General features: G+C 34.0%; 1 protein-coding gene across 2 annotated transcripts in view; it reads left to right on the top strand.

Moving 5' to 3' along the window:
* The window catches only part of ck (unconventional myosin-VIIa ck), a 98,111-nt gene extending 90,368 nt beyond the window's left edge, over positions 1–7,743 (top strand). For both annotated transcript variants that reach the window (XM_076414165.1, XM_076414164.1), the window contains one exon: positions 7,133–7,743. In XM_076414165.1, coding sequence (XP_076270280.1) covers positions 7,133–7,339 — 207 coding nt within the window. In that variant the 3' untranslated portion in view covers positions 7,340–7,743. The remainder of the gene's footprint in view (positions 1–7,132) is intronic.
* The last annotated feature ends 5,988 nt before the right edge of the window (positions 7,744–13,731 follow it).

The following is a 13,731-nucleotide window of genomic DNA, read 5'->3' as shown; positions in this document are numbered from 1 at the left end:
TCTGATTTATCAGCCGATCTGTTACATAAAATCCTGTAAACAATTGAAAAAGTAATAAATCTGATTTTTCTAACCTGCGATTAAACTATGATGTTCTCAAAAATAACAGTGATATTAATGTTTAAACGTAAAAATTCCCATGGGATCTTTGTACTGTTTCCTACATTTTTCACATGCTTCGTGAATGGGCAAAAAATATAATAACTGTATGAAATGTTTATTACATTATAATTTAATCCGGCCGTGTATCGAAAACAATTCAAATTGTTCATTTTATTTTTTATTATTATCATTCGCATGTGATGTTTCCTGTTGTTTAATCGATGCAATATTCTAATTATGGTCATATTCTTATGTTATATAAACCTTGTTTTTCTCTCAATTGATAATAATTAGCGTAATAATAGCGGGCAATTAGGAATGTATTGCTTATTAAGTTCGTTTCGTTTTTAAACAGTTTTTCTATGTAACGCCATTAATTTAATTTACTAAAATACTAAATAATGCTTTATAGTTGCTTTATCACAAATTCGAACTTAACTTATAATCTTTATAAACGTGCTATTTGCTGATGTCAACAAAGAACCAGGTCTAATTGATTTCTTACTAAAAAACATATATAATTACTTCAGTATTGAATACAATTATGGCCCATCTTCAGATCACTCTCCTAGTATTTTAACGGTAAATGAGATAATAATAAACACATATCCATCAGGCTCTTGACCAACGTAAAAATCTTGAAGCAGTCCTGGCAAAACTTGTGACAAGGTCTGGCACGAGGGTTTGATCGCAAAATGCCTCCAATGATCCAAAATTAGGCCTCCTATAAGACCTAACCGCCCTTCAAGTCCTACCTATCGGACAGATCTTTCCGAGTCAAGATCAGGAAACACTTTCCAGTCGAAAACAAATCAACGCTGGCGTACCTCAAGGTTCCCTGCTGATCACGGCCTTATTTAACCTCTTTATTTCAGATCTGCCGAGAAAAGACCACATTGATGTCGCGTTTTACGCTGACGACACTGCTTTCTTCACGGCCTCCAGGTTCGAGGTTACAATTCCAAGAAGAACGATTACAGAAGCAGCTCGATCATACGGTTCAAATACTGGAGGTTGCAAATCAACCCCCTGAAAACCCAGGCCATCACTTTCGATAAGAAGAGTTACGCTTTGCGCGTCTCGCAACTTAAGGTCGACACCGCAACAATTTCATCGCTGTATAACATCTCGTACCTAAATCCAGAAAGGCTCGGGGATAGCAAACCTGCTATTTTCTCTGATCTGCCCTTCTAGTATACTTCCCATCTCCATCAAATGCTTATTTTACAAAAAGTTAATTCGGTCCGTACTCCTCTATGGATCTAATGTCTACTTCAAGGTTGTTACACCCAACCAGGTGAAACGGCTTCAAGTTTTCCAAAATAAGCTCCTCAGGAGAATCCTAAACAATCCGACAACGATACGAATGGACAGATAGGAATGGATTCAGGATGAATGTAGAAGATATTTTTTTGACGTTTTCGACGATCTTCTCGTCATTTCGCGATTATTTAATTGTGATTTTTTTTTAACACGGGACCTTGTATACAAAGGACGTGGACAAACATAAATATGTATAAATAAAATGAGGGTCAACAATCAGGATGACAGGAACGGGTAAAACAGTTGAATGATACAAAAACAAACGATAATTATTAGGAATTAAGGAAACGATTAATTTAAGTTAAAAAAAGGAAAAAAAAGAAGAAATACCAGAAATCCCATCATCCTATCACTACAGTCTTATTCCAGTTAAAAAAATGCGAGGACAGTCGTTCAGAAGGTGAATACTTGAGGCTGAAATGTGCTTGAGGACATCAAGTGGCCGTGGGAGAAGTAACAGTAACCCAGTCTCAGCCGTTTCATTTTCACCGCATGGGAATGTGTAGGAGGAATAGGAAGGAAACTGAAAAAGTCGCTTTTGATTCCAAATAGTTTGTTTGATTCATCCTCCAAGTGTCCCAGTGTCTTGGAACTGTGTCTCTAATAAACATTTTGATGAAAAGAGGGAGGTCAGTGTGAATGCATATGTTCTCGATAGGGAGTTGAGAGTGGCCGCGGAATCTGCTTGCTAGTTCCCAGGTCATTATCTACTAACGCTAGCGTTAAAAGATGTTAGAAAGATTAGGGACTTGGAGACTAAGGAATTACTATATCTCCATTCAAGGAAGCAATTCAGTTAGATGTCGAAATGGACGAGAATCAATTTTCTGTATGGTTGGTTCCCTGTTCATCGAGCCTAAAAAGCGAGGTTTGCCCATTACAGATAAAGGCACAATCAAGCCCTGTACTGTATTTGGAGCCGCCAGTAAAAATGTTTATTTTTCTGTGGAGGGAGTGCAGCTCAAAAAAATGATGATCTTGTGAAAGAGAGAGCACTCTTTCTTAAAGTATAGATAGAGAGAAATATCTATAAAATATCAGCCCCATGGGGCAAATTTGGTAATTTGAATAAAGAGTAAATGAAGAGAGCTAAATCCAGCTTCGGAGAGTAACAGGAAATATTAAGCTATATATTCCGCTGAAAACAACTGAATAAATGGGCGCGGAAACAGAATTGGTTTACGCTAGAAAACAAAAAAATAAAACACCAGGGATAAACCAGCCAAGAGAAATTAAGGAGCTCACAGCCACAAAGCGTAGGAGAAAAAAAAGCCACAAAAAAGAGGACCAGCTAAGAAAATTGGGTCAACAACTCAAGCAGAAAATTCGTATTACGAAAAATTAAATATTTTCTGAGTTCCTAAAGAACTTAACAGAGACTGTTGAAGAGGCTGATTATTCTCTTTGGAAAGCTAAAAAAATAGCTAAAAAAGTAAATCTACCAAAATACCAAAACTCGCCGATAAGTAAAGAAAATGGAAAATGGGCAAAAAAGATAGCGAAATACAGAATTATTTGCTGAGTACTTATGAGTACTGAGATATATCTCTTATGTTAATCTAATAGACTTCAATATCACTGCTACCAATTATATTCAAATTGTTCTAGAAACTTTTTTTAAGGCCTGAAACCAGTTTGAAGAAAATACTCACCAATATCGATTTAGAAATAAATAATCAACAATTAATCAAATAAATCATATTAGGGATGTAATTGAAAAAACCTTTGAAAAAAAAAGGAAATTTGTTAAGCTATATTTCTAAACGTGGCACAAGTCTTTGATTAAGTATGGTATGAGGACTTTGAATACAAGTTAGCATTTAAGAATTACAAATTACCTAATCAGATGAGCCAGATTCTCAAATCCTATATTCCTTATCGTCACTTCAGAAGAAAATACGGCGACGAAACCAACTGTAAATAAATTACAAACAACTGTCAATAACATTATGTAACATTAATTATATATTAAGTAACATATATGTGGAGTGCACCACAGCAATAAAGTTTGTATCTGAAATCTCTGATCTTATAACATAATAAGGAAATTTGATATGAATAGCTAATTATAAAATATAAGCATGTGCTTTTTAAACTTAGGAAAAATTAAATCTTTAAATAAGTACTGCACAGGTCAATTGAAAAGTCCCCGACCTACCAGAGTAAAACACATTTTTTGGCAAAATTAGTTTTTTTATTCAACATAATTGCCTTCAAGGGTGATACACTGATTATAGGGACCCTCCAACTTTTCGATACCATTTTTGTAATACGATTTGTCCTTTGCTTCAAAATAGGCCTCAGTTTCGTTGATCACGTTCGTCTTCATTCGACGAAAATTTCTTCCCAGCGAGCATTCTTTTGAAGTCCCAATTCATGGATTTTTGATACGGTCATTGTCTTGGTGAAGTAGCACATTCTTTTTCTTCAAATATTGCTATTTTTCGGCAATTTCGTCCTTCAAATGGTCCAATAACGCTATGTAATAGTCGCTGTTGATGGTCCATAACCTTGCCAGCCGACTGTCGCGTTTTCCCTCGCTTTGGAGCGGGTTCATCGTGGGCAGTCCACTCGGATGACAAAAACTCGGGTTTATTACGCTTGATCATCTTCAAACACTGCTCTGAATCATCAACTCGTCGTTGTTTTGGTCAAAAGTGAGCTCGCGCGGCTGCCACTTTGCATAGAGCTTTCTCATACCCAAATATTCGTGAATGATATGATCTACACATTTAGTTGATATATTTAGAGTATCAGCTATTTCATTCAGTTTCAATTTAGGGTCATTAAAAATCATATTATGTATTTTTTTAATGATTTCGTCGGTAACAACCTCTTTTGGGCGTTCACTGCATTCACCGTCTTCGGTGCTCATTTCACCAAGTCTAAAGTTAGCATACCAATCCTTGACGGTTGATTTTCCTGGGGCAGTGTCCGGAAACTCGGCATCAAGCCAATTTTTTGCTTCAACTGAATTTTTTCCCTTCAAAAAACAATATTTTATCAACACGCGAAATTCCTCTTTATCCATTTCTTCACAATAACAAAAGTTGCTTCACTCAAAGTGCTCTAATTCACAAACTAATGATCCGACAGCTGTCAAATTTATACCCGCATCTTTTGAGCCAAAGACTTTTCAATTGACCTGTTACAGTATGTCGGTGCATCCGCAATACTTCTCAGAAATGTAATCTGAAATACTTGTATTATATTGATATTACTTACTTGTCGCAGAATATCCCTATAAGTAAATTCCGTAGGTCCATATAGGTTTTAATATCTGCTTATACGGCAGCAACTCATTATGTACGGATAATTTAGATTTTCTTTCAAATGACATACAATATATTTATTTATATTTTAATTCGAGTTCCTTTCTTTCCTTTTTTAACCGGCTTCAAAAAAGGAGGTTCTATGTTCGGCTGTATATATATTTTTTAAATACATATTCGCCGATTTCTCCGTCAATTATGGACCGATTTTCAAAATTCTTTTTTTATTCGAAATAGTGCACTTTCGAGGTGGTCCCATTGGAACCAAGTCAGGATCTGTAGGGGGGAAGGGGGGAAATCGAGGGAAACCCTCAAATTTCAAAGGCATGTACATGGTTTTCACATATTGTTTGTATCTAAAGTGATCAGATATTTGTGTCTAATGTTATTGTTACTAATGTGATGGAAAATCGGAAATAGTTCAATGTAAAAGCCATTCAGTTTGCTTTTTAACCACTAACCATATCATATGAAAAGTCGCAGAAATACTGCAGGCAATTGCTTCTAAGGTATAATGGTTAGAACGTTCAGCTCTTATGCACAGGTCACGGGTTCTATTCCCGACGGGGGCAACAACTTTTTGTTGTTCCAGTTTAATTAGAACATTTGTCAAATCACCTAGAGTAGGTAGCGGACCCCGGGTCCTGAAGCGTTCTTTATTTTCAATCATTATTTTTTTATTCCTATTTTTCCTCATACGGACTGCACCTTTACTTGGCCTGCCCATTATAATACTTAACAAAATAACTGCGTAATTTATTGAGTAAATATCTAACACTAAAAAGGGAAAAATACAATATTTTTAACAAAAAAAATGAACCGACTTTAAAAAATAAATAAGGAACTTACTAAAAAGTAAAAAATAATCAAACTTACATTTTTATCACAAAAAAGTTTTTAAATAAATTATGTACATCATAATCGTAATAACTAATTAAAAATTAACAAAAACCTTATTTAACCTATCTACTACACGTATTTTATATCCTACTGTATACACACAATTTAGCTTAATACGTCCTAAACTTATTTATCTATTTACAAAATTATTTTAATTTCTACCAACTGATCACTTTGAAGTTGATGCCGAACCCAAACAATATAAAAATAATATAATTTTGTGACATATAAACAAAATTAAATTACGAACTAAAAATGTAATTTGTTGCTCGGCACCGAATTCAAAGTGATCAGTTGGTAGTATTTAAAATAATATTGTAAATAAATAGGTTTAGGTAGTTATTAAACTAAATTGTGCGTGAATAGTAGAATATAAAATACGTGTAGTAGATAGGTTAAATAAAATTTTTGTTTATTTTTATTTAGTTATTACAACGATTATTAAGTACATATTTTATTTTGAAACGTTTTTTTTTGTGTTAAAAATCTAAGTTTGATTATTTTTTTATATATATTTTAAAGTCTTCTTTTACCAACTATCGGTTTATCTGGACTGGGCCTAAATTTTAACGTGGGCCCCGAACCACGGTCCTCAGCATTAAGCCTACCGACTGGCGAGTGGCCAACTTTAGAAATCATCCCAGAAGACACCCGGTCTTACCCAGCCTGGTTACTGGCGTGACTGGGATTGAACATTCACAAATATTAAATAATTACAAACATAAATTTACGACCATGCCCCAGTAGGATTCGAACCCGCGGCTATCGCAACAGTAGAAGGACCGTCCCATCGCCTTTACCATTGCGCCACCAAGCCGGCTTGATTATTTTTTTTTTACTTTTTAGTGAGTTTCTTATTTATTTGTTTGAACTCTGTTAATTTTTTTTGTTAAAATATTTTATTGATATATTATTCCTTCCAACGAAGTTTTGCGTCAGATTCACCCTAAGGTATTTAGCGTTGTTATTGCATGGTATATGAACAGATTGGTAGTAGGTGAATTCAATATACACTGATTTGCTCTCACTTACTTTTATTTTTCATGCCTGGGTCCACTTATTTATATCATTACTTACGCTTTACATTTTTCTGGTCGATTCTTCGCTATTCTCCAATAACAAGTATTGCAGTGTCATCAGCAAATAGGGCCGTAGTAACATTTTCTATTTGTAGTATTTTACATGTAAAGTACGTAAAGAACTGGACATAAAACACTGCCTTGTTTATGCCTGTCTTCTTGTTTAATTTCTATTAACATCCTGGCTGAGATGTAACAGTTTAACGTATTGCTTCGGTAACAATTTTTAGAGTTTATGCATGAGTCGCTTTTGCTAGACGCTACGTTAATTATGACAGATGATAAATTTGATCCATTATATACTAATAAGTGCTAACATCTACATTTTGGTTTCAATTCAAGATAGTAAAGAGTTGACAAATAAAAGTCATTCCTATTCATTTTTAAATAAGCATTTTCTCTGAATCATTTTAATATAAAAACAAATAATAAGATACATAATTTTAACTTTTTCAGGACATTTTGGTAACTCATCCATTCACAAGAATTTCGAACTGGTCATCAGGAAACACATACTTCCACATGACCATTGGCAACCTGGTCAGGGGATCGAAGCTTTTATGCGAGACCTCCTTAGGCTACAAAATGGATGATTTGCTCACGTCGTATATCTCCCTGATGTTGACAAACATGAACAAACAAAGAAGCATCAGAATTAAATAGAAATTCCTGCCTTGAAATTGAGTGAACATATGACCTAAAAGCTCCAAAACAGATCTGTAGATCTGTATTGGTATATTGTTAAGTTTTATTTTATATCGTAAAAATGTATTTATTATCATTTCTTTTAATTTGAATCTCCCAAAATGGAAAGTTTCGAATAGTTGTGATTCCATAGCTTTTAATTTTTATTGAGGCTCAGTAAGAAAAAAATAATGAAAAAAAATTATATTTTTCGAGTTTGTATTTTTACAGGCTTTAATTTTTATTATTTTATATTGTGGTGAATTTTTGTAGCTTTTAAATTTGTATCTATTCAAATATTTATATGTATGTAAATATTATAACATCACTATGATTGCTGTAATATATAAATATTCCATGAAAATAAAATAAATTGTTAAAAATATGAATTTTTTAATAGATTTAATTAACTCCTCTTTTCACATCAACTATCTGACAATATTTTGTCGAATTTTGTTTTTGTTAACAAAACGCTATTAAATTTTATTTTATTAAATCATATATAAGAGACCTAGGAATTATATTTAGGATTCCTTTAAAATATCTCTATGAAGAACTCTATGATTTCTTAATTACTTAATTTTTTAACAATTGTTAATCTCATTTATTTTACTATTGCAGTAATAGTGACTCTTTCAAATGTAATATGCTATTCCGCATATTCTAAAGGAACTAAACCTATTATTGAAAAAAGCACTATTGTAATTTGTAAATCAAATCACGACAAATAAACCGTAATTAAACGAATGTAAATCATGCTTAAGAAGCTATAGGACTAAAGCATAATGGCAATAAACTAATGATTAAGTGATAAACTTTCTCATAAATGACACTAGTATCAAATGGTCAACAATAGTTGTCAAATAGTTAAATTGGTCACACTCTATAGGTTCCTGGATAAAAAGGTTAAAGAATTGAAAGGTAAGGTAATAAAGTAATCAGGTAAGTTATTAAAAGTTTTGGGAACAGTGGGCTAACAATTCATATAAATATTGAAGTTACTGGTTACTCATATACTGAACCAAGGATACTGAATCGGAACGTTTTTCAAAAAATATAGATACTTTTCGCCCATATTTCTTAGCAGATATATGGAATTTTTTTTTTGGCCGAAGTATTTTTTCCACGCCATTTTTTAAAAAATCACTATACTAATTTAAACGCCATTCAACATTATTTTGATAAAAGTGCCATCTAAATAATTATCTAGCATTATTTAAAACATACCGGTTATACTGGCAAATCTTATTTGTCTTTTGAGCAAAACATCGAGCCATACGTATTACTTTTCAAGCACGTGTCCCATTGATGCGAAAAGTTGACAATTGGATGGGACAAGGTCTGGAGAGTATGGCGGGTGCGATAATATGTCACATCCAAGTGCTTTCAACGCTTCGTTGACGTTTCTCGATCAATGCATGATTCAGATTTCTTGTCGGTAACGATCACTATTAACTGTTTCATCAAGTTCCAACAGTTCGTAATACACCAGGCCGCTCTGGTCCCACCAAACACAGCACTGTCTCGCGACCAAAACGATTTGGTCTTAGAGTCGATCGGCACGCTTCGCCAGGTGATAACCATGATATTTTGAGCATAGGTTATTCAAAATAAATCCACTTTTGAAATGACTTCCGATCACACATTTGAATAATTGAACAATTCACAGACCATTTTTCGATTTTCCGTTTGTCTGTCATTCAATTGATGTGGCACCCATTTTCCTGATTGCTCGTAATTGGTCGGTAGTCGTTTCTTGGGTCACATTTAACGCTTCTGCCAATTGTTTTTCAGTTTGGGTTGGGTCTTCATCCAATAACTCTTACAGTTTCGCGTCCTCAAACTTTTTCAGTCTCCCAGAACAATCTTTGTATTGCACATGCAAATCACCACTTTTATATTTTTGAAACCATGTTTTTAAGGTTAGAACATTCTCACCATAAGTTTCTACCAGCAAACGATGGCTTCTTTTTATTAGAAAAGAAAAATAATGCGTGCCGCAAATGAACGTTTTAGGCACGAAACTTGACGTTTTCAAAGATTTCAAATTTATGATTACTTTCGCAAAATATAACATATATAACAGGTTAATTTAAAAGTCCCCGGCCTGATACATAGATGGCGCCACTAGAATTAAATCCATATGTTTCTCTAAGTAGCTCTTAAGTCGGATCATTAGTTTGTAATTTATAGCATTTTGAGTGAAGCAACTTTTGTTATTGTGAAAAAAAATTAATAAAAAGGAATTTCGCATATTGATAAAATATTGCTTTTTGAAGGGAAAAAATACAGTTGAAGCAAAAACTTGGCTTGATGCCGAGTTTCCGGACACTGTCCCAGGAAAATCAACCATTAAGGATTGGTATGCTAAATTTAGACGTGGTGAAAAGAGCACCGAAGACGGTGAACGCAGTGGACACCCAAAAGAGGTTGTTACCGATGAAAACATTAAAAAATCCACAAAATGATTTTGAATGACCGTAAATTGAAACTAAATCAAATAGCAGACCCTCTAAAGATATCAACTGAACGTGTACATTATATTATTCACGAATAATTAGGTATGAGAAAGCTCTGTGCAAAGTGGGTGCCACGCGAGCTCACTTTTGACCAAAAACAACGACGATTTGATAATTCACAGCAGTGTTTCAAGATGATCAAGCGTAATAAACCCGAGTTTTTGCATCGATATGTGACAATAGTTGAAACATGGCTCCTTCATTTCACTCTGAAGTTCAATCGACAGTCATCCGAGTGGACTGCACACGATGAATCCGCTCCAAAGCGTGGAAAAACGCAACAGTCGGCTGGAAAAGTTATAGCGTCTGTATTTTAGAATGCGCATGGAATAATTTTCATTGACTACCTTGAAAAGGGAAGGATCATCAACACCGACTATTACATAGCGTTATTGGACCGTTTAAAGGACGAAATCGCCGAAAAACGGCCGCATTTGAAGAAAAAGAAAGAACTGCTTCACCAAGACAATGCACGTGTCAAAAGTCAGTGAAAACGATGGCAAAAATCCATGAATTGGGCTTCGAATTACTTCCTCATCCACCGTGTTCTCTAGATCTTCCATTCTCAGATCTCAAAAGAATGCTTTCTGGGAAGAAATTTTCGTTGAATGAAGAGATGATCGCCGAAACTGAGGCCTATTTTGAATCAAAGGACGAATCACTACAAAAATGGTATCGAAAAGTTACGAGGGTCACTATAATCAGTGTATATAAAAAAACTAATTTTGCCAAAAAAATATGTTTTACTATAGTAGGTCGGGGACTTTTCAATTGATCTGTTATATAGCTTTGAAGCTTGATGTCAGTAGAAAATGACTTATGTATCAAATCATAAAAATGCATACTAAAGCCTAGCGACCTCTATTAGAAAAACCGGTAATAATTGGTACAACTGGTACTTAACTTTATAAAAATTATTTTAATGAACGTATTATTTTAACAGCCAATTGTTAATATTAGAATTTATTTTTTATTTATTTTGAACTAGCGTTTAAAATAATAAACTAAATACATTTTTAAACAGTTATTTTTTGCATGACAAATTGAAAAGGTCAGTGAATTGTAGCTGAAGTAAGTTAGAATAATATATGCGGGTTTGATAACATGCATTTCCAGTACGTCGCCAAAGATGCCTTTAAAAAATCCTAACACGTCTGGCAATCGGATACAGGTTTCAAAAACATTTTCCCACGATTTCTTATCTTAACCAGATAATCCAAACATGCAGCATATGGTGAATATTTTCTCAAGGTTCTTCAATAACCGTCCTTGGCGCCCAACATAACTTAATATTTAACAATTTTATATATATAGCTTTAGTATTGACGGGGTAAAATATTACCTATAATTTTATGAATAAATAACTTTATAACTCCCAAAAAATTGATATATAAAGTTAGGGAAAAATTAATTTTGATTTTTTTCAAGTAATTAAGTGTCATACCTATTCATCATAGAAATGCCTATTCAATGAGTCCATACTATAGCACCTTTGAATAAGAACAATCCATAGAATATCCCAGATATAAAGTAAAGTCATTCCTATACAGTATCAAAAATTAATTTTGAAAGTGGATATTCCAAAAGGTATTTTTTGATATTTTGGAGTGTCCTTTTTACCAGCCAAGATTTACCTAGACAGGACCATGGGCTACCGACTGGCGAGTGGTGAATTTAAAGGTTATCCGGTCCTACGCGGCCTGATTACTAGCGCAACTTTGATGATTTTCCTTATCGGGTTTTGCGCTTTTACTTTATGGACAATCACAATTATAAACAATTATAACATCATGCATACCATCATCATAATAATCATGCTCCAGCAGGACTCGAACATCGCAAGTTGCAGCAGCTACTATTACGATTGTAGGAAATCAGTCCTGGCTGGCATCTTGACAACTGAGAAGAAGCGCCAAAAATAATTTCGATATTTTACTTTCGAAAAGAGAAAAATGCAACGCAAGTATGAGCCATTTTTGAAACAAATGATTACGGATGATGACACATGGCAAGTATGTAATCTATGAGGATAATGTACGAAAAAGATTACGGTTGAAGACCGGTAAAGCTTCATAGCTTCATGAAGAGGGTAAGAAAACACTAGTTGCGAGATTGTAAAGGCATTGTCATTCATGAACTGATCAAATCTGGTAGAACTATTAAAGTATGAATTGGAAATAGGAAAAATATTGAAAGATATCGATATTCAAGCCCTAAAGGTTGGTTTAAAAATATCTATTTTTTTTTAAATTTCGATAAATATCGGTCAAAAAAAACATCGATATATCGGCCAAAAATATCGATATTTTTTCGGCATCCCTATGAATTACAGTCGAAAAGTAACCCGTGAAGTTAACTTGTTTCAGTTTTTTGTCTAGAAATCTCGGAAGCTCTACAGAAATTGTGATATTGCTATATAGATGAACAATAAATTCGTTTTTGAGGTCAAGAATGATAACACCAAAATGTAGACAATTATTTATAGCAATGAAAGCCAATAATCTACAACATATCTTCACGAGCCCAGAAGCAGACAAAGATATACTAGCTATGGAAAACAACCGGAGGATTTAAAAGACCAATTATTAGAGTATCGTCAATTGAAAATGAACGAAATGAGTAGGTTCGACGCAACGATAAAAAAGTTCAGTTATTCGTATAACATTTAGCTAATGTACCAAACCATTCAAAATTCCAGTTTGTACAGATTTCCAGTATGGACTTCGAGATCACCACTATCAACGACCGACCAAGTGCACAGAGTAACAGTGGTTGTTGAAAAGGCGTTCGGAGAAAAGATATACTGCCCTGCAATATTTCTGAACGTCTCACAAGCTTTTGACCGGGTATGCCATTTGGGATCAATATACAAAATTAGCAAATTTCTACCGCAAAATTACTGTCAACTGCTGGAATCATATATTTTCGAAAGAAAATGAAGTCTCGCACGAAGGAGCATTTTCAATACTTAAACCTACTTCTACTAGAGTGTTGGATAGTGTTGGGACCACTCCTGTATCTGCTCTACACTACTCATATCCCAACAATAAAAGAAATAGTATTTGGAATATTTGCTCATGACACTGTTATCATGACAAAAGATATATATGTAGAAAAACGGATAGGGCTGTAAAAGAGTAAAAGTAGCAGTCAAGAAGATCTACAAATGGACTAAAGACTGAAAAATACAACTTAATAGCTCCAAATCTGTTTATGTTAATTTTGCGTTGCGACTAAATGACCATAACCTAATTATATCACTTGACGGATACCCGATTCTTTAAGCAGAAATTAAACATCTTGGCATGCATCTCGATGGTAGATTAAATTGGAAACATCATGTTAGACAAAAAGCAGAGCTGATTAGACTAGCCAAGAAACTGTACTGCTTAGTCAGAAGATACTCTCAACTTAAAATATGAAATTAGGTTGCTAAATCATAGCAACGTGAAAGCAACATAGCTACTGGACAACGCGTAGGAGAATCAGAAGATTGAAGCGAACCAAACCACAGGAACTTATGGTGTATAAGTGTATTCTTAATTTTAGCTAAAGTAGTTTAGTTTTATTTAATTTGGGAAATACATACTGATGTATTAATCCCGTTCTCGCCTTGCTTGTCTATTAATGCAAGTACAACAGCACAGTAATAACAAATTGATAAATAAATAAAATGATATAAGCCATTTTATTGTGAAATCAGGCGACGAATACTCTAATTTCATGAGGATTCAATATCAACCACAAGGAACTTCCAAAATCATCCACCCAACATGGCGTATGAAGGTGAATGAGACAAAATCTACTCACGTGACGTCCACCCTGCGTAGAAGGACTTTTTCCCCACTAAAT

The sequence above is a fragment of the Rhynchophorus ferrugineus genome, unplaced genomic scaffold (genome assembly GCF_030347505.1).
Source record: "Rhynchophorus ferrugineus isolate W39M unplaced genomic scaffold, kcgeb_rfMv2 rfM9, whole genome shotgun sequence".
Taxonomy (NCBI): domain Eukaryota; kingdom Metazoa; phylum Arthropoda; class Insecta; order Coleoptera; family Curculionidae; genus Rhynchophorus; species Rhynchophorus ferrugineus.
The sequence above is the reverse complement of the archived record's forward strand: the minus strand, read 5'-3'. Positions and strand labels throughout refer to the sequence as shown.